Source organism: Oryzias melastigma, linkage group LG5, assembly GCF_002922805.2.
Source record: "Oryzias melastigma strain HK-1 linkage group LG5, ASM292280v2, whole genome shotgun sequence".
In the NCBI taxonomy this organism is placed as follows: domain Eukaryota; kingdom Metazoa; phylum Chordata; class Actinopteri; order Beloniformes; family Adrianichthyidae; genus Oryzias; species Oryzias melastigma.
The window spans coordinates 4,696,262-4,718,460 of record NC_050516.1 but is presented as its reverse complement, the minus strand read 5'-3'; the positions used below and the strand labels follow the sequence as shown (position 1 = coordinate 4,718,460).

Here is a 22,199-nt window from a genome sequence, read left to right as displayed (position 1 = left end):
AGAATAAAGCTCTATACATAAGATGTACCGCGTTCGCGTTATAGGAGTAACATAGAGCAAACTGAAACTGAAATGTCATGACAACACCACCCAAAATTCATAGCCTTTATATTATCTAGTGGGCTCCAGATGAACCCACCCTTAGATTGACATGCTATACACCCCATTACAAAGGTGTATAGAGGTGGACAGGATTTCCTGTCAGCCGTCGACACAAGTGAAAATCAAAAATCATTGGAGAAAAAAAGTTCAACACGTCTTGTGGGTTCCAGATGACCCCACTCCCAACATCAAAAAATAATAATAATAAAAATATATTTTTTATGCAAGTTAGAAATAAGGGCAAGATAATATCGGGCCATTAACAACAATAATATAAAATGATCTGGGGTAGATATAATTACCCAGAGGGCTGGATCCGATATTCACATGTATTTTTTTCTATGACATGCTGTAACAAGTTGTAGTGTCCACTATCATAATACTTCAGGATAAAGTAAGGATGACGTTTGTAACTTTAAGAACAACTAGAGCGTGACAGAAGGCACTGTACAATACATATAACACACAATCGTACGTTCCAATTTTAATGGGTCTTAAGGAAACTGCGAAACACTCCTGCGATCCCTTAAAATGTGCCTTGAACCAGCCGCTCCTCTCTGCGATCTTTCAAGGGCCTGGACAACTCAATCTGCAGCACCTGTGCAGACCAACCAATGAATGGGGCCATTTAACTATAGCTTATTCCTAAAAAATAAAATGATGCACAAAATACCAGAAGCCAAGTTGACCACAGAAAAACATTTCAGATATTTTTCTATTACACTAATGTTACTATGTGTTCTTATGGGATATATGTAGCCCTCATGGTAGAAGAACTAAGGTATTCAAGGAATTTTATTTTCTGTGTTGATGTTGAACAAATACATCAAAAGTTAACAGAACAAAGGAACAGATGGTACTTTTTAATACTATCTTGCTGAGATGACTTTCAAAATAAAATACCTTTTTGTTTAATGAATGCTAAAGGATTTAAGAATACGGATGTGGAGAATGAAGACAGGAAGCAAAAACACTAACACAGCCAGGTAAAAACCTGCTGCAGTGACGGCACATTTCACCCACCCCCCACCCCTCCCCCCAGTGGCAGGTCATCATGGCTCCACTCTGCTGCTGCGAAGCGGGAAGGCTTCTGCATTCCTCTAAGGCCCACCTGACAAAGGAGGGCCAGTCCAAACGGCATTTCAATGCAGCCATGGGAGAATAAGACCACTTTTGCCCGTTTCTATCTCCCCTTCCCACTTCCTCTCATCTGTTTTCCTGCATTTGACAGTTTTTTTTTTCTTTCTGCACGTTTAATTTGCTTTCTCACGTCAGGCACCACCTGGACAACCTCGGAGCTTGTGACGAGTTGCAAGGCCTCCTGTCTTGGCAGGAAGGAAGTGATGAGGCAGATTTGCTTTAATTATGTTAATGAATTCATCAGAAGCTGTTGAGTTGGGGGTGGCTGTGGTGGGGGATTCTGGTAATCTCTCTGGACAGGGGAAACACATTCTGAGAAAACCATATCTTATTAAACATCATCACACTCGATCCGTGTTCCTGCAGGTTTGAGTCAGGCGACGGCAGCAAGACCCCGCCTTTTAACGTGCCGCCGCCTGCTGAACGCTTCCAAAGCCTGATGGAACAATTAACTCCGTCCTTCATCAAAAGGAACAAAATTCAAGGGAGACTCATTATTTCAAGGTAAAAGACTTCCAGTGAACATTTATGGGTGTCGGGTCTGCCCTTGGTGAATGCCAGCCGCTTCATTACTTAATTATTTTGGGGCTAAAGATTCATAAATAGGTATGCAAATTCAATTATGGCAGAGGAAGATGATAAGACAATGTCCTCCCTTGAGGTGACAGAATTAGAAAAGTAAAAAGACTTTCTTAATGAGGACCCTCTGAAAGATTAAAAGGACTTCAAACCAAAAATCTTGTCAGAGGGGCAATAAGAGGCAGTGATGTCAACCTAATCAGGTAGATAATTTAGGGAAATATGTATTTAAATGTGTCCAATCCATTTATCCTTACATATTGCAATATTTTTTAGACTATAAGTTGCTCCTAGGGCTGTAAATCGTTACTTAAGTGGAGATCTGATTCAATTCATGAATAAAGATCAACTATTCACAGATCAAACTAAAAATCTATTTTCTTTGTTTTATTCTAATCTATTAATCTATTATATTTATATATATACATAGATATAAACAGTATATATATATATATATATATATATATATATATATATATATATATATATATATATATATATATATATATATGTACAGTATATTGTTTCATATATATATATGTATATATATATATATATATACACATAATTATATAAAGAGAGCTTAAGTCTTGTCATCTATAAAAAACTCTTGATACATATATTCGAAAATAGAAAGTTTCAACGATACTCTACTTTAAAGATGCATTTACCTCCGGTGACAGTAGCACATACAGTTTGTTTAGATCATTTATTATCTAATGTAACATTATTTACTATTTTAGAGCGACCATTACATTGCCTGACAAGTTGTTCGACTTATATTTATTAAGACTGCAAATCTGCAATTTTAGACGTCTAAGATTTTCCAACTCCTATTTTCAGGGACAGATCGCGAATATTCAAGTATTTGAATTATGGTTACATTCCTAGTCGCTCTGGAGTATATTTCATATCAGCCAAAAATTGCAAACTAAAGAAAGAAAAAAGGTATACAAGTGACACTTTTGGGTGAAATTTTTTTAAGAGTAACGGAAATTTCATCTTGAAAGGCAACTCATAATAACTGAATAGATAACAATAAAAGTTTATAAAGTCATATAATCCATTTACACTTCACTAGTGTAACTCACTGGTGCTTATTTAACTTCAAGAACTATAGGAGGAATCTTTCTACCTAAAACAGACAAAAATAACTGAATCAAAGAATTGTGGTAGTGAAACGGTAATAAACACATACATAAGTTTATAGGGAAACAAACAGATTTCAGAATAAAGTTCTTGATATTTATAGTTTAAGTATCAAGACTATTTACATTTCTGCTTTTTTTTTTTTTGTTCTTATCTATTTATTTTTACACATAACTCAATTTTTACACCACTATATCTCTTCTGTTTCTAACCAATTGGTTTGGCATTTATATTTATTTTGACAAATAAAAAGTAATAATATTTGAATCATGTGATGTTTATTCCTTGTTGTTGTTTTTTTTTAAAATTATTATTAGACCCAGAATCCACACAGTCAGTGGATTTGTGAGACAATGTGCTAAATGCCAGCATGTTGATCTCAAAATGACCACATTTTAGCCTGTAATGCCTCCTGTTGGACTTTTACGCCTCTATATGACCCTGTAAATTGCCCAGGAAAAAGCCACTACCATCAACAAAAAAGCATAAAAGCTGTTAATAAAAACGACACAGTTCCATGATTGTGATGAAACCCACTTTGAAATAAAAAAGTACTGCCTGTTGCAGTTTTTATAAAACCAGTTGTGGTTCCTCGTTTATTGAGAGTTAAGATCTAAAAATAAACCGAGATAGACAAAATGCGAAAAGTAATTTTTTTTTTACAGTTACATGTTACATAACATGCTAACAAGTCAACTAAACTTTAGTTTCTTTGACATAAACATTACATCAAATCACTACATCAGTTGAATTGCAAATGGAACTGCATTGAACAGTTCCATTGCCTGATTTAAACTCGTACATGACATGTTCTTATGAGACTTTTAGTTGTTTTATTTAATAATAGTCAGAAGTAGAGCTGGATCATACGAGGAAACCTGCGATGTCTGGTATCGACAATCAATACTGCAATTATGATATGACTTGCTATACAAGGACAAAAAGCAAAAAAAAAAAAACACATTTGCATAATTTATATTTCACTACAAATGTTTTATTTAAATATAGGGCCAACATAAATTATACTCTAAATGATCCTCTTCTGAATAGGAGGCAGGCATCTAACTTAATAGGGCTCCATTGGATTGGCCAACGACATGAACAGGCCCATCTGATTGTCTGAGTGGGCAAACACATAAAGGGTTTTATTTAATCTGGTAAATACCTTCAGCTGCCATTAGATTGTTTCAGCATGAGTGTAAACATTTATGGCAACCTTTTATCGCAATTTATGAAATAGTGGCGTGACCGCTTATTGCAATTTAAGGAATTTTTTGAAATACACGTTGCAAAAAAGGATATAGCGGAGTGACCATTTATCGCAAATTATACAATTTTGACAGTACACATGTTGCAATAAATTATGTAGCTGGATGACTGTTTATTACAATTTCCATCAACTTTTGCCAAAATGCATATTGCCAAAAGATGCATAAATGACTATTTATCGCAAGTTATGCAAACTTTTGCAATACGCATATTGTGAAAAATTATACGGCGGAATTAAAGTTTTTTGCAATTTACACGATCTTTTACAATACATATATTGAAAAACGTATGTAGCGGTGACCATCTATTGCAATTTACGCAATCTTTTACAATACACATATTGCAAAAAATGATGTAGCGGAGTGACTATTTATTGCAAATAATGCAATCTTTTGCAATAAATATATATCGCGAGAAATTATGTAGCAGTGACCATTTGTTGAAAATATGCAATTTCTTTGCAATACACATATTGCAAACAACTGCATACATTGTAAAAAATGGTTAAGCCGCAATATTGCGAAGGACAGCATAACCATTTATCGCAATTTACGTCATCTTTTGCAATATATGTATCGCACAATTTATTGTGCAGGCCTAGTCAGGTGTGTGCCAAATTTACTCACCCCACCCACTCTTTCAAAGTGGTCGCCGTCTCGCTGGAAGTCGATCAGCTGACCGTTGAACGCCCAGGAGAACGTGACCTCCAGAGCGGGATCGGAGGCAATCTGGCAAGGCAGCACGATGCTCTCCCCCACGATGATCTCCATGTTGGTGGGCCTCACGGTGATTCTGGTGGGTTCTGCACAGGCATGGGAATGTCATGGTGAGACCCAGCAGCTGCCATCCTCCGCAAAAACAAACCATCAAACGGAGCGCTCAAAACCCAAACATCATGACACGCAGACTTTAAATCGCTTAAAGAAAATCATTGCATAAATCAGAGCTCGTTCCCACCAGAGGCTTCGACACACCAAAGGCCTCCGTTTGCTCAGAAAAGGTCACAGTAATTAAATTTATGACATTAAACTGTCATTGTACAAGAAGAGTAAAAGCTTATGAGAATAAGTTTGATGGCTATAGACATATAACGGGGGGGTGTTATGTCACAGCACTCATAAATAATGACCTTTAAGTACATCAAGGGTAATGTTTGTTGCTATGTAACGACAATTCTGGTTATGATTAACGTCACCCGTGGGAGCTCAGCAATACCCTTGCTTTGAGTTTTTGTATGTGCAGTAAAACAAAAAAAAAACATAAATACATTAAATGAGGAAATGTTCACAAACCGAGCCGGACCAGCAGAAGGGAATAAGTCAATGCAGCTCATGATTGAATGGATTGTTAAACTGGCAGCAACGACTTGATATGAAATCCTTTTAAGCTTCTGTTTTCAGTAAAAAAACTGGCTTTTTCCACCTTTACTTATAAAAGTTGTTTCTTCTGGCTGTGACACACTTGCATTTGTTCATTCGCTACTTTCTCAAACTCCCATCTCAGCACTTCAAGCTCAATCAGCCCAACAAATGGATTATTTTATTTTTATTTTTTTACCCGTTTGCGTTTTCTGCTTGAGTTCATCATCTAATTGGTGAAACCAGGCTTAGTCGTTTCATTCCCATGAAGCTTTGCTATACCAATGTGGGGTTTAACCCAGAGGTGAAAATGACCAGGTTCTCCTTTTGGGTTTGATGTTTTTTTTATTTGGTTCTGTTTCAATTACTTTTACCAAAAGAACGTCCTTTCACTGGTAGAGGAAATGACAAATGCATAGCCTCAGACTAAATTACGGATTCAAACTTCGAAAATAGCAGCTGGATTTTATTTTGCGGCAATTCTGCGGTATATTCTAGAACTTGTAAAAGCCTTAATCACATCCGCTCTTACAGGTGGATACAGGTTGAAAAAGTGCTAACATGTACGGGAGACACATGTGATCCGCAGCAAACGTTATAGACCGCTATGAAATGCTTCTAGTCCTTTCAACCCCTTACAACAACAGAGTAATAGTAGTCTCACAGACCATGTATTTTTTAGGAACTAATTATTTATCAAAACTTTTCAAGAATTTCTCCGGGCACTCCGGTTTCCTGCCACAGTCCAAGAACATAGTTTCTTAGGTCATTTGATGATTCAAAAATTGTCTCTAGGTGTAAGTGGGTGTGTGGGGCTCTGCAATAGACTGACAATCTGTCCAAGGTGTACCCCAACAATAGGCTCCAGCAGCCTGGTGACCTCAAAAGGAATTGAGTGGGTTTAGAAGATTGATGGATAGAATTTGGAAGAATATTCTTCTTTATGTGAGAGACAGATAGGTTTTAGCTCATAACTAAAATTACCCCTAAGCCCATCCCACCAGCAATCCCACTTCATAAATCCCAAACTATATCTAGTGTTCTTGTTTGGCTACCTCATAGTTTTCATAAATGAACCTTGGGGATCCTTTTTGTGAACTGCCGCCAGATTAGACTGGTGGTCTTTCTTGGTTTTCCTGCAATTTGGTTTGTTGAATGGTGTTGGATCAAAACAACATGAACTTCATTGGATTGTATGTTGTGCTCACAGCACACAACAACCCAAAGACAAAGAAAAATGCTTTTTAATCATTTGGGTGAAGTCATCAAAATCGAGACTTAAGTCTCACTCAAGTCCGAGTCACATGACTCAAGTCCACACCTCTGGCATCCAGTTTCAGGCATTTAGATTTTTAATAATGGTGAGGACATAACCCACCAAAAGTTTTACTACCTGGTCCAAGTAGCCATTTTTATCTATATTTGCTTTGAATGTACTTTTATTTTAGGTTGTTCCTTCAAATTCTCATCTCATTGAAGACAATCAGTAAAAAAAACTTTCACAAACTTTGCCTCCGCAATTTTACACAGAGGTGGTCAGCTGACCATAGAGACACATCTCTTAAAAAGTTGTGCAAAACTTTCAGTTTATCCCGAAACTCTTCAAAATGTCGTTCTCACATCTAAAAGAAAAAAAAAATCACCACTTGAAAAGTCTGTGATCCAATCAACTCAGTATTTTAGACTAAATGTACTTTCAAACCAAAAAACATATTTATGGATCATGCAGTGTCAAAAAGTTAATGATATGAAGCATTAACAATAGTTGCTAAGGAAAATTGGACATTTTACTTTGCTGTAAAGACACAAAACTTACTGTTAGTAATTGTTAGTTCAGGACATGAGAAAAACTTTATTGTTGCTATGGAATATTCCCCTTTTGGAGGCAGATACTTTTGATAAAAAACTGGACTTTTACTAAAAAGGCTGACATGATGTTTGAGCTTAGGATCTGTTCTAGGATCTACATGTTTTAGATGAGCTGACCAAGAAAAAAGATTTTTCTGGATATTGTAATGCATTGTGGGTAGAAGGTGGCTCCTACCTGTGATAATGAGTCTTCCAGATGTGCTCGCTGATCCAAACTGGTTTTTAGCCACGCACGTGTAGCTGGCTGCATCCCGTTTGGTGACATTGGCAATTTTCAGTGTTCCATTTGAAAACAAAGATATCCTGTGGAAAATCAAACAAGTCAGAATAGGCAGAATATTATTGTACAAATATGATAAAATAAGATTTTCTTTTTCATTTGCTGTGAACTTATGACTTATTTTCCTCAAAAATAAAAATAAAAATTACGTAATGTTCATAACAAAGAAAACAAAAAAGTCCTACCCAAAAACATCTACAAATAGAATAAAGTTTAGTTTGGTGTTTTTTCTGAGAGATATGACACTAAATATAACAAATATCAGCTAACAAACCATGCAATTTAAAAAACAGCTGCATGTTCACAGACTAAGGAATTAATTATTCAAGGAAAAAACTGGAGGTTTGATCATATTTTGGGACTAAATTAACTTTTCTTGCATTATCCCATAAAATGAGCTTAAAAAATGTCGTAACCTGTACAAAATGACCCTTAGATTTGTAAAAAGTTGCACACACAGAGCCCAGAATTCGATTTTAAAAGAACAAATTCACATATTTAAAAACAAAAGCTAGAATTTCCCAATATTGCAACATTTGGAATCTTCCATAATTACAATGTGTGTTTTTGATCAAATTAATTTTCCAAAAAAGTTTCACTTCAAATGCAATTCAGTCTCAAACCCCACATCCTGAGTGGGATGATGAATTTCTTTAAACTGCAACGCTCCGTTGCCTAGAAAACACATAAACATCTGCGTGAATCTTCTGCTTGTAAAGACTAAATGGGCTTCACACAGAGCGGGACTGCCTTAAATGTCATTCCCTTTGGGAATTCTGCCAGTTATCTGGAGCTTTCCATCACAGCTTTACTCACTTCCTTCTGTATTTATGATAAGAAGCAGCACTTTTATTTTAACGCTGTGCCTGCAGGACACTAAGAAGCCTTCATCTGAGCTGTTTTCAAGTCTATGTTGACTTAGGCCACCATCAAGTCACGAATCCAGCTCCTTAGAGCCTAAAATGTGCCACAAATGTCTCTGTAAATACAAAACTCTGATTGGCTGTAGTGACTTCTAAGTGGGAGCAACCAAAAATTAAAGAGGAAAAATCCATTCTAAGTGTCTCAATCATTTTTTTTTTTGGCTGATTCTGGGTTATTTGATTTTGAGAATATGTATGATACCAAGTCCCAATCCAATACTTTTGTAAAAATATTAAGAAATAAAAAAAAGCAACATGAACAAATCCATGTTGTCTTCAATGTTTATTTTATCTATCTTATTTTGTCATGTAGCACCTAACATTGCACTTCTGTGAAGTAGCTTGAACAATCCCGAAACAACTGCATAACTCGTAAAAATAGGTGATAATTAGTCACACGATAAAGTTTTGTGATGGTAGTTTTAGTATCTTCAGAACCATGGAACAGTTTGGTCATATTTGATTAATATCAGTTTGGTCATATTTGATTCATATCTCAGTTAAAAATTATTAAAGCTTAAAAATGTCTTTCTTCTAATTGTTGTAGAATAGATATGATGTATTCGTGACTAGCTCATACTAGCTACACATATTCTGACACTGCTACATGCTAGCTAGCCAGAGTTATTTGGAGTTATGATACCTGTAACTCCAAACCTTGTTTCTGACACGTGAAAAAAAATAAAACGGATTGATACCACTAAAACAAAAGTTACTGTGATCACACTAGATCCCAACCTTGTTAGTAATGAGTAAAAAAACAAACACATTGCAACACCGCTACATGCTACATGCTAACACATGAAAAAAACAGATTGATGCCACTAAAACAAAGGTTACTGTGGTTATGCTAACTCCCAACCTTGTTTTTGACACATGACAAAAGACAGATTGTTACTGCTAAAACAAAAGTTAATGGGACTATGCTAACTCTCAACCTTGATAGTAACACAAGAAAATAAAAACACACGCAGTCCGACAACGCTACATATTAGCTATGTTGACATATTCACAATACTTGTAAGTCCCAACTTTGAAATGAGTAAAAAAACCTGTAAGATTATCATTAAAAACATAAAAATAAGGCTTTTATGTGTGTCTTTAGTGTGGAAAATTTGGTAATGTGAAGGAAATAAATATCGTACATAAATATTCCTTGTCGGGAGGCAAAATCCACTGTTGAAGGTTTGAAAATACTTGATTGGTTCTGATTTCTGAACAGGCCATTGGTTTGAAACATCTCCAGTCTTTTTATGGGCTAAATTTAAAGAAAATATTTTGGTCAAAGTTCTTAAATTTTGACTTTTCTAATAAAAAAAAAGGGAAACTAACAGATATTATTTTCAAAAATAACAAGAGACCTTTAATGTCCTACAGCTTGAAAGTGTTTGGAGAAAACCTCCAGAGAAAACTGGTACAATATGGTTTAATGAACAATTAGAGCCTACTTCAGCACGTCTCGATCATTTCAATGGAGAAAAAATTTCAAGTCTTTAGATTTCTGCGCGCTCCAGTCTGAGTGATTGCATCTTTCACTCTTTTACATCTCCTATTTAAACATGTCAGGGGTAATTACAAGCGCAAAAGCTTCCATTTCAATCTTTCCTCCAGCTTTACCTTTAATCCTTGTGATTCAGGTGAATGTGGTCTCTGAGCAGCGGTTTGAACTTATTTTATTTTTTTTCTTTTTATGGTGGGCGTAGTTTGCTCCTTCTCGTTAGCCTTATTCCTTTCATGCCATAGGAGAGAGTCTGCGCTATAGTGAGTGTGAATGAAATATGCATTTACATCCCACCTTTCGCTTCTCTGTAGAATCTCGTTCCCTTTCTTCCACAGGCTAATTGCTGGGGGAGAAGCCTCGGGCTTGCATTCCAGAGTGACCTCGCTGCCCGAGCGGGCTTTTAGCAGCGTCTTTAGCGGCGTTTTAGTGAAGTGCGGCGCAGAAGCTGTGAGGGAGGAGAGAGGTGAGGAGAATGAAGCGCCAAAAAAACTGAGCTTTTGCACAGCACCCCCGTCAAGACCCGAGTAGGGTGGCCCTGAGGAGCAGGTCACAACAACAAATCACTCAACGCTAAAATATATCAAAGATCACAAGTGCAGATAAAAAAGCAGAACAAATTATTTAAAAAAAAAACATGTTTTCCACACAGGTCACACACGATTACCATCGATGATTGGTGTATTTTTTAACAAATGTCATATATGAGGCACCTCATGTGAGAGAAAAGAGTCAGAGATAAGTCAGCCTCCATTTTTTAGCATGCTATATGTTAGCCACATATAAAGTGTTAACCATGTTAGGGCATTGATAATACCTGCAACTCCCAACATTCTTAGCAACATTTAAATAAAACAGCGATACCACTTAAACAAGCTTTACTATGAATACACTCACTAGCAATATGTACAATTTTTCTTTAAGAAACAGTCCGACATTGACATGCTAGCTGCGTATTCACAATAATCATCCAAAAAGAAAAAAAAAAAATACTGAGATTTTGACAGAATGCTGTTTACCTCTGAAAATTGTTTTGACATCAGTAAACACAACCTGAATTAATCCATGTAAAAGCCGCCCTCGATTTTAAGAGCTACTATAGGAGCACCTTGTAGTGCAGAAAATACAGTACATTTTAGAAATCAAAACAAAATTCCAGAAAAAAGCATTACATTGAATAAAAAGTATCCATCCATCCATTTTCCTGACCGCTGTGTCCCTCCCGGGGTCGCGGGGGTGCCGGAGCCTAACCCGGCTACTGAAGGGCGAAGGCAGGGTACACCCTGGACAGGTCGCCAGTCTGTCTCAGGGCCTCAATCACACACCCATTCACTCACACATCCACACCTATGGGCAATTTAGAGTCACCAATTAACCTATGAAGCATGTTTTTGGACGGTGGGAGGAAGCCGGAGTCCCCGGTGAAAACCCACGCATGCACGGGGAGAACATGCAAACTCCACACAGAAAGGTCCCAGCCGGGAGTCGAACCGGGGCCTTCTCGCTGTGAGGCAAGAGTGCTAACCACTGCGCCACCGTGCAGCCCAAATAAAAAGTATAAAAAAAAAAAAAAAGAGTATAAAGCAAAAATATTTTTCAGAAATCAAAAGGAAATTTTACAAAATAAAACAAAATAAGAAACTGGAAAAGGTATTATGTGGTATCTGGTATCTGTCTCAAAACTGTACGACTGGATAGCTCTAAAATTGCTCTCTATTTTTGTTTCACTGCTAATGTCTGGTTGGGGGTGTGAGCTAGCATTGAAGCATGTGAACAGATGGGGGGAAGGGAAGTGGGGGCGGGCTCACTCTACACATCAGAGGTGGATTTATGATAAACTACTGCCGCTCTGTAGAAACTATGTCCTTGAAAACAACACAAGTTTTTGGTTTTGGCCAAAAATGGCATAATATTAGTTAAAAGACCACTGGGAATTTAACATGGATCAAAAGAGGATTGGAGTGATCAAATTTCATCTGTCAAAAGATATGGCCATGCCAAATAACTTCCAGTTAAAACATGAGCATATGTCATCGTCCAAGTAGTGATGTTGCATAATACCTAACTTTTCTGGTGTGTTATTTTGTTGCATTTTTTTTAATTTCTTGAAATTACTTTTTTTTTTTTTTAATTCCATATTAATTTCTAAAATGAAATGTTTCTTAATCATTGTTCCTCTTTTTTACTGATTTAATAATTCTACTGATCTGTAAAATGTTTTTGCTTTGAATAATTTGTTAATTTTTCCCTTCAGGGCCACCGTAGCCTCACTACCCGTCTTCCCTTCCATCCCCCGTGTTCACACCCACACACAGGCAGCCGGGGTCCGCACACATCATGGCATTCAAGTTAGCCATCATTAGGACCCTCAAGTGTCATCGTATGTATCAAGAGAGAATTGAATTTCTGGTGGAGCCAGTCAGATGGAAGTCATCAAAGCTCTGCAAAAAAATCAATACCTGGTCTACACGAGAAAGCAAGAACAATGCCACGAGGCAGAGTTTGTAGAATCCAAATCAATACTCCAAACAACTAAAAGTAAGACGAGACACTCCATCTGATATATATATATATATATATGTGTTTTTCTTTTTATGCTGGCAGACGTCATGTTTGCATCAGCGCTGTTTGGAGGCTGATTTCTGCGAAAAGTGCATGCAGGTTGTTGTTTTTTCATCTGAGAACACACAGATAGAGGCAGCGTGGAAGCAGGGAGGCGATCTTACCCAACACCATTAGCTGGGCGCTGTAATAAATAGTGCCGTGTTTGTTTTCGGCCACACACTGATACATCCCGGAATCCGACAGGTTCAGCGCGGTGATGGAGAGGGCCCCATTCTCGATTTGCACGCGGCCCTGCGGAGCACAGAGAAACAAATCTGCATATCTGTCGCACCACCGAACCCCGTGAAGTCCAAAGGCACGGCGGCAATTACTGCCGCTGCAATGACGGGGGGCGGGGGAGAGGACAGAGAATTCCTAGAGAGCCGCGTGTCACCGCGTAATCATCTCAGAACAGATGAGGGAAACTGCTGTAAACGTGTAAACGAGTATCAGAGATGTGGAATAAAGTTATTAGAAGCTTTTATTTCCTGAAGTCACTCAGAATCAAGAAAAAGAGAAACTAGAGGCTTTGATGATGATTTTTAAATAGTAAGTGAAACAATCAAAGGCTGGAGGTGGAGGTGGCAACATTGCTTCTTTAATTGCACTACTTGATTACGTTTTTTGTTGTAAACCTGCACAGACTGAAGCACTTAGGGCCAAAATCTTTGAAGACGTGGAGCTGTGACGGTAAACAATGTTTCATTTTTAAGTTACGTTCACACAGAATGCAATCTGTACGCACAGGAGGATCCAGTTTTAATGTTAAGTCGATGTTCAACCAGATGTTCTGCAGCGTGTTTGGCCCGGCAACACATTTCAGGCGCAGTGTTTTCAAAATGCAAATAATCTAAACTTTGGTGAAGACGTAGCATGGCGTCAACCAACCAGGAGCTCAGCTTTGGCCCATGATGTGTGTGCGCTCCTATTTGCATCAAGACAATAACAAGAGCTAATTTGACATGCGTCCAACAAGAGGAAACGAACGGAAATTTTACACGCCAATTGTGTTTGGTATAAACACAGTAAGAGTTACGTTTTGGTTTTTAAGACGGTGATAAAGTATAGAAACAATAGACTTTTTGTCATGTCCCTAGCTGAAGAAATGTTGCACCAATTGTGCTGCCTTTATGCTAAAGTTTATCTTGCAATTGTCCTTAGCAACCAATGTTTGCCCTTATCACTTTTATGTAACTGATGTAATGAAACACATTTATGTTTAGAATGGATAAGATTTTCATCCCTAGAAGCTCATTTAATTACAGTACAATCTATGTTCTTTTATTTATTTAATTTGACTTATTTTACAATGTATTAAACAATGATTCCAGAATAATGCTTAAATTGTTGAAACATATCCTAAATTATTAATGTATTTAGCCTTTTTTTAAACAACAAAAATCCCAGACATTGAGAACATACTGTGTTTGTCTCATAATAAAAGATCTAAAGTGTATAGAAATATTGAAATTTTAAAATTTTAAAAATTAAATTAAAAAAAAAAACAAGCAAAGAAAATATTTAGTTAAAAACATTGTGAAAACTATTTACACAATTCTGGGAATTATTCAAAAGGGTATGCCAATAAGCTAAAAACTTCAAAGCTTATAACATTTTGAAATATTATTGTTAAATTTTGAATGAAAACTATGCTAATGGCAGGTCAGCGCCATTTGTATAATTAAACACGTCCAATGCAATTGAACAACCTATGAATTCAGAGCATTGACTATATAAGAGAACTGGATCAAACGAGTGTTGTGTCACCCATAGAAAATGTCTTACTTTCAGTTCCAACGAGGTCAATTCAGTCGCCATTTTGGAACCAGAGATAGTTAGGAAGCAGTGATTAGACCAAGTTGCTCTTGAGTCAAGGTTTCTATGGCAACCACTCAATCATGAGTGAGCTTGTTAGAAGACCACACCCCTTCCACTGAAATCGGGTTCGGAAGAGTCTGTCGGTCTAAAGCTTCGAACATTCAGCGCTCAATGCTGAATGCTCAATTTATAATTTCAATAACATGAAATACAGAAAAAAATATCTTGGGAAAAAAATCAATTAGCAAGAACAATTTAAAAAAGGTATTAGAGCAAGAATGGTTGTTCTGACAAATATAATGACTGAGTAATGGAGGTTTATTTCTCAGATTTTGGCTTCTTGGGATCAGTGCGTACTTCCTGTTTGGAACTAGAGAGGGGAGGGGTTACTCAGTCCAGTTGTCATATACAGTCAGCGGTTCAGAGATGGTCAAAGAACGTCTGTTATGTAACACCTCAGGTGTAATGGGGTTAAAACTAATTTATTTTGTTGTGTTTTGACATAAGAAATAAAAGAGAGTAACTTTGATGTTGTAACATTTGAATTTGCAGTTCATCATAGTCCCTGTTGAAAATTCAGGGATCCCAACGTTTCCACAAGATTCAAATCTTCGGTTTGTGACGAGGCATCAAGACATCTAAGAGCATCTCAAACCTCGGCCGTCACTTGCTCCCCGTTCTTCAGCCAGCTGTAGGACGGTTTGGGCTTTCCGCTGGCTTTACACTCCCAGAAGAGGTTTTCCTCTATGGACAAAGCCGAGTCCGTCATGGTCTGGATCCAGTGAGGTTTAGCTGGGAGAGTCAATAAAGGATTACCAATTTAAAACTGTGTTTTTAATTATAAAAGCCTCGGACTTGCAAAGACGTTTTATCAGGAATCACAAAGGCGTAAAAATAAAAAAGTATTTAAAAAAAGCAGGCGTGTAATAATAAAGTTTGAGTTTGAGCTTCAGAAATCATTTTTTAAGCCTCTGAAAATTATATTCAGCCCTCGTGGAGAGCTGGCTGTGGAAGTTTTATAGCTTTTATCCAGACTGTTGTAAACAAACAAATGGGATTCAAGCGGCCGTTTCCTGTTCTGAATATCTGTTACAGTCGTTCCCGCTTTCATTGTCATTCAATTTGAAAGAGGTTGGCTCACCGTGGAATGAAATGCGACCCCGCGCCGCATTTTTTCCTCGCCGATTCTCCGCCATGCATTCATAGGTGCCTGAATCGTCCTGCTGGAAATTGGGTATTTCCAGGACGGCGTTTGAGTTCTTCATTTTCACCTTGCTGGGGAAAGGAACGCCGCTGGTCCTCCTCCAGCTTATTTCTGGCACCGGGCTGGAAAAGAGGAACAAAAGTTTGTCCGGACTGATTCTTCCGATTTCAAATGACTTTCAAGGAATTCTTACTTTCCCAGAGCGAAGCATTCCAGTTTCACCACCGACTCTTTGGCAGCTGGAACTGGATCTGGAAAATGAACTTCTATTTTGGGTTCATATTCGCCCATTACACCTAAAAAGACAAAAAAATAAATAAATAGAAGATGACACGTTTGGCGGGTCTGGAATGAGGAGCAAACAATGAAACTCGAACATGGAAAATCCCACAAAGCAAAAACTGACCACTCCCGGGCGCATAAAGAGAGGGGGGAATCAGAGGTAAGTCATAAAAGATTCAGGACGCACATCAGAGAAAAGGAAGGCCGCTGGAGATTTATCACTTAAGCGATCTGCGAATGTGCCTTCATTTATGACGTTATTTATATTCACATCACACGGACGGCCCATATACTTCTTTTCAGAATTAGGAGCGTGCCCTTTACCATCCCCGGTTCCATCCCCACAGCCGGGAGCAGGAGTTAATCTCACATCCTGCGCGTGCCTTCAGATTAAAAGCCCCAGCAGACGAGCTGACTGTTTTTCTCTATCGATGGTGCAAATCTTAGTTAGAAGGGATAACTGTTTATTACTTTAATACTCAACAAGTAGGGGTGTAAGTAAATATCAATTCAGTGAAAGATCACAATAATTCATTTGTCATTACTTGTACTGATTTAAAATGCTACCAAGGTGAAATTTAATTAATTATTTATAAGCAAACATGAAGTTCAGGATCTTACCAATTTTTTTTCCAATTAAACCTCCGACCACTAGTTGGCAGCGTAGCACACAAAGTTTCTTTGAGCAGTTCTACACCGCACCAAAAAAACAACAACAAGATCTCGGGAGACCTACTTGTGCTAGTACTTGTGTTGTGAACTCATGAGCCGGTCTGACAGGGGTCAGAACCTGCGGATCCAGATCCACATGGGTCTCTTTTATCTCTCCATGGTGGCTCCTTGGCCAAACATAAGATAAGTCATGGAGACTGCTGACTCAGCCATGTTGACCATCAGAGTCAGCAGCTCCCCCAGACCACAACTACCTAAAGAAAACAAATGAACAAAGCCCAAAAACTAAGACTACCAAGGTCCAACCCCAAACTAAAGTAACAAAACCCAGCAGTGTAAGACTGCTGAGGACAAAGAGGGGAAAAAGAACAAAGAAGTTATTTGGGCTTTAGTCACACATAAAAAAAAAGTAAAAATCACATTTTGAGAGATGCTAGGTTCTTTTTATAGTTTTGCTTTTGTTTGTGCCAAAAATAAACTTAATTCATATATATTATTTAAAAAAAAGAACATCATAAATGCAAATCCAAATTTCCTAAAGGCTAAAGTAAGACTATGCGGCTACTTCTAGATTTTGATCAGTAATTGTTAAAGGTTGCAGACCCCTGAACTAGGATGAGTACTGAACCAAAAATCAGTGAAATGTTGGTACTAGTACCATAAAAAAATGCAGATTTGAAATACAGTTGCTTGATGTTCTGATCATTAAATAAAATGTATTTTACAATTTTATTTATCCGAAAGGTGTATTCATGTTTACACAAAGATTTTTCTAAGTCCTCATCTTAAAAAAAAAAAAAAAAATTGTTTGGTACTGTCCTAGAAAACATTGGGATATGTATCGTATCGCGACACGTATCGGGATACGTATCGTGGCACTCGGATACGTATTGTTTCATGGCACATGTATTGGGACACGTATCATAGGGGCACATGTATTGTGATACGCATTGTATTGTGGCACGTGTATCGGGATACATATTGTATCATATCCGGATATGCTTTGTAGCACATGTATCGCGATACATATTGTATCGTGGCACATGTATTGGGATATGTATCACCAGACTCATATGCATACATCTGGATGTTACTGTGAGTTTTTGGGTACCGGTGTGTCTTGCAGTTCTAAATGGAACGTGTAGTTAGTATATCATGAAGTATTTGTAGTATATTATTAGTAGCTTTGGCTTACGATGTAGGCTCTGGGTTATGCTGCGCTACGGTACCCTTATGCCACACTCTAGTCGTTAGTAAGGTGCAAGAACTGGTCCCTTGTTGACAAATGCAACGCACAGAGTGTGTGTAGGCTTCTAACACGAACTACACTGTTTTCTAGAGTGAGCACTGAACATGTGAACAGCCTTAACGAGCGATCTAGAACCTTCTCATTTTGTGCGCCCTGTAAACGACTGCTTGTACCCACACCTAAGGGCAGTTGTGACTGAGGCCAAAGATGGAACCATAAATGGTGTAATGCACTAAATACCCCCATTCAATCAGCCGCTTTTGTTCTGCGACTTTATAGAATTCAATTACTAGTTGGTCCCAAATATTGCCTTTTTACAGATGGTTTATTGGACATCTGTAGACAATGCTAGCTAGAAGCAAGATCATTGATGTATTGATATCTTGTTGGGCCTCTGTGCAATACGAGCAGCGATTGTAATTAAAGCCGCGAGCGGCATCGAATGGCCCTTCCCCTACAGCCCAAAGGGACTCGTACGCCACGCCAGCAGTTGTTGAGGGAAACACTTGGAATCACAACGCCAGCTGGAGTTGAACCTAAATTTCCATAAAACACCAATGAAAGTGGATGGAAAACCACAATTGAGTTCAACATTGTGTGAAAATGATGAGTCTACAACAACCATGCTCTATTTTCTTCTTTTTTTAGATCCTCGGTTGGTGAATATTTGACAACTTTCTTGGGCTTTTTCTTAAAGTGAAATTTTGTTGCCAGTGTCTACACATCTACATTGTTTTTATTATAACATCATTAAACTACTTATGAATGTGCCCAACTTCTCATACTAAATCATATGATGTCATGGCAAACGGATACATGGAAATAAAACATCAGTCTAGTGTGCAAGATGAGCTTCAAATGGGACGGAGAACGTTAATCCTTTTATTTCTTTCAAATCAATATTACCTAGTGTTCAAATTTGTTTTAACTAACCCTATTTACCTCTGAAGAAAAAGGCAGCGAAATGCTGTTTTATTTTCTGTGCATCAGTTGATTAGGAATGCAGTTATGGTATGTCAAAGCGAAAAAGGGTCACAAACCTAAACTGGGGGGTTCCGGTCGAGGAGTTCCAGCCAATGATTTCAGGCGCAAATTATGATTTTTTTGTGGACAGCTCTGGCACGAAAGAGGGACTTCCGGCTACAGATTTTCGAGCGCCATATTTTTTCTATGTGGTCAGATTCTCTTGCTTTACAATGGTGAAGTGTTTACAAAATCAGTATATAATAGCAGCTTCTGTTGGGAATTACATGGGAATTACATCAATTAAGTTAAGAATGTATGTTAGTTCAAAGGGCATGGGTTATTTTTATGGTGACAGTGTAAAATGGTTACATTTCCCATTTGGAAAGAAAAATAACAATAAAAAAAAAAGTTTTACTTTATGACAACTATTTCAGTCAGGATACCACAAAAAAATCAATGGTCTTAGCTGTGATTTCTTATTACACTGAAATGTTGGATCAATTGCCAAAAGTTTTGTAATTTGTGACATTTGAAATTTTTAGTTTTCATCAAATTAAAATTTTAAGTTTATGGTTTATTCAACTCAAAATTTGATAAAAGTAATATTTTAAATGTAACAAATGACAGAGCTTTGTTAATTGATGCAATGTTTCACTTTTTACAGTGTACGAGTGGCTCTTCTGGTTTCCACCATGGATAAAAGTTAATGCATACAATTGTTTTTTTATTTTAATTTTTACATCTCTATGTAAGTGTCTGTTAGCGGATCTTAATTCAAAACATCTCAACTGTGATTTCAAGAAAGGGGTGGAGTCTTGTAATGACACAATCCCCAGCTTAATAACTGGCTTTAATTAGAATATAAACCTATCCTAACCTATACCTCACCTTCACCTAGCAATAGTTGGGATAGGCTCCAGCAACCCTTTAACCCCAAAAATGTATTAAGGGGGTTTAGAGGATGGATTTTTAGTAGAAATGCAGTCCAATACCAAAGCTGAAACCGCATACAAAAAAATAATAAAAAAAATAAATAAATAAAAAAAACAAATTAAGTGGCTGGCTGGAAATTCTTTTGACCCCTGAATTAAAAAAAAAAAAGTTTTAAGTTAAAAAAAAAAATCTCCACAATCAACAAGCTACATCCTCAGCGTGACTCAAAAATCAAAGAGGCCTGGTGTCTTGCCTCTGGTCTTTAGCGAGAATTATCTCCAGAGTTCTAGAACTTACTGGTTCTCCACTCCACACTTCCCATCAGCCCCTGCTGTCACTTCCAGGAGCCCAGCAGCTGGTTCCCATCAGTAATCACTCGCAGCAGTATTTAGTCTCAAAGTCTTTTTTTTTGTGCCACTCTGCCTGCATCATTGATCGGTCTCATCCTGACCTGATCTTCTGTTTCATCTAACCCTGCTCTGCCTGCCGCCTGCCCTGACCCTCGCCTGGACCCTAACCACTCTGGTTGTTCTCCCATACTCGTGATTGACCCCTTCTCGCATGACCTTGATTTAGCTTTGTGGACTTTTAGCAGTGCTTCACGCCTGTTGTCCTGTCTGTGCCAAATAAACCTGCTGCACTTGGATCCAGCCGTCTGCCTGTTTGTGACAATGGTTACTTTATGTATGTTTTGTGGGGTGTAATGGAATCATACAGGCATACATTGAAATAAAACTGCTGTTCCAAAAAGAAACATGTCTGGCACGGGTTAACTCAAAGGAAAGTCTCACCGTCGTTCCTGAGGACCAATGGTGTTGGAGAGCTGAGGGCCTTCTCCCTGGTGATGGTGTTGTTCACCACACAAGTGTAGTTCCCAACATCTGAGGGCTCCACTTTGGCGATATACAGACTCCCGGTCTCCTGGGAGATGAACCTTCGGCTGTCTTGCTGGACAAAGTATGGATACTGGTTGAAGATCCAGGCAAAAGTCAACTCTGCGAGAGGGATGAGAAGAAGACAACGATAATAGGGTTAATAAGAGTATAAGGCACATGTGTCAAAGTCAAAGCCGCTGTAGAAGAATATCTGGCCCTCCAGCCCTCCAGACTCAGGTGACCAGGATCAATGAAAAGTCTATGTAAATGCGCATATATGCGTGTTTTGGGCGTCTGCATTCAAAGCTGTTGCATTCACGGGTAGCTAGGACTTATTCGGCCTCCAGGTACCAAACATGCACAGAATTTCTTTGTTTTTGACACCGATCTGGAAATAAAGTTTCACAAGATTCTCCTCGTCTTTCATCTTTGAGCTTGGCTCTGATAAACAGACAACTTTGGTACTTTTCTCTCGTTAATTTATTATTTTTTTCTCGTACATTTATGAGATTTAAAGTCATACATTTATAGCACTGGGTTGAAAAAATCAATAACTTGACCTGACTTGATCTAAGCTTAATAGATCAACAATCAATCCATAAAATTAGAGATCAATGCAACGTATAATTCTAAAGTCCGCGAGAATGATGCTAACGTATATTGGAATTTCGCATAGGATGGCTAACGCTGAAGTTCGGTCAATCTCAATTACTAAATGAATGTACTCACAGGCATGAATTTCAAAACTCTTTTAAGGAAAGATTTTGAAAGTAATCATTTGTGGTCTAAATCACTGTTTTTTTGCTCATTCTCCTTCTGAAATAAGGTGTAATACTACAACACAATCACTACCTAGTGGCCAAATTCTCCAGGAGAGGAAGAACAATTGTTGGAGCTTCTCCGTTTGAGAATCCGTGTAACACTGTATGTTATTAACAATCTCAATATAATTTCACAAATACATTTTACAGTATGTGAACTGTATCAGATTAATATGAAAATCTTCAAAAGATCTATAGATTAATAATGTATTTCTAAACAAGTGTGTGAAAATTTGTAAACTTTGAATTGATTTAAATTCAATCCAATCCAATTCACTCAGTGGATCGAAAGCATCAGGAGAAAAAAATCGAATTGATCCAGGGCTGGTGAATCGAATTGATTCTCGAAATGTATTGTCAATTCTCAGCCCTATAAATTTACAACTTAAAAGAAACACAAATTTTCACAATTTAGTGCATGATATTTAAACAGTTACGATTATTTTTCTCGTTAATTTACAAGATTTAAAGTCGTAAATATACAACTTTATTCTCATAATTTAACAGTTATGACTTTATTCTTGTAAATTCACAAGATTTAATGTAATAAATATACAACTTTATTCTCATAATTTAACAGTTACGTCTTTTTTCTTCTAAATTTACAA

At 37.5% G+C, this 22,199-nt stretch overlaps 1 protein-coding gene and 2 long non-coding RNA genes across 3 annotated transcripts in view; 2 read left to right on the top strand and 1 right to left on the bottom strand.

Annotated features, from left to right (window-relative positions):
* Positions 1-1,802, top strand: part of LOC112144919 — a 28,950-nt gene extending 27,148 nt beyond the window's left edge. The window contains exon 3 of the long non-coding RNA XR_002918989.2: positions 1,609-1,802. This is a non-coding gene — a long non-coding RNA (uncharacterized LOC112144919). The remainder of the gene's footprint in view (positions 1-1,608) is intronic.
* cntn3b (contactin 3b) overlaps positions 1-22,199 on the bottom strand; it is a 103,353-nt gene that overhangs the window by 24,023 nt on the left and 57,131 nt on the right. Inside the window, exons 7-14 of the mRNA XM_024269802.2 lie at positions 20,687-20,890; positions 15,987-16,089; positions 15,731-15,915; positions 15,245-15,381; positions 12,894-13,023; positions 10,465-10,615; positions 7,642-7,769; positions 4,866-5,041 (exon numbers count right to left, since the gene is read on the bottom strand). Of these exons, the coding sequence (XP_024125570.1) occupies positions 4,866-5,041; positions 7,642-7,769; positions 10,465-10,615; positions 12,894-13,023; positions 15,245-15,381; positions 15,731-15,915; positions 15,987-16,089; positions 20,687-20,890 (1,214 nt within the window). The remainder of the gene's footprint in view (positions 1-4,865; positions 5,042-7,641; positions 7,770-10,464; positions 10,616-12,893; positions 13,024-15,244; positions 15,382-15,730; positions 15,916-15,986; positions 16,090-20,686; positions 20,891-22,199) is intronic.
* On the top strand, positions 10,495-15,276 carry LOC118598740. The gene is made up of 3 exons (XR_004947835.1): positions 10,495-10,633; positions 12,422-12,705; positions 15,142-15,276. It is a non-coding gene; the product is annotated as an uncharacterized LOC118598740 (long non-coding RNA).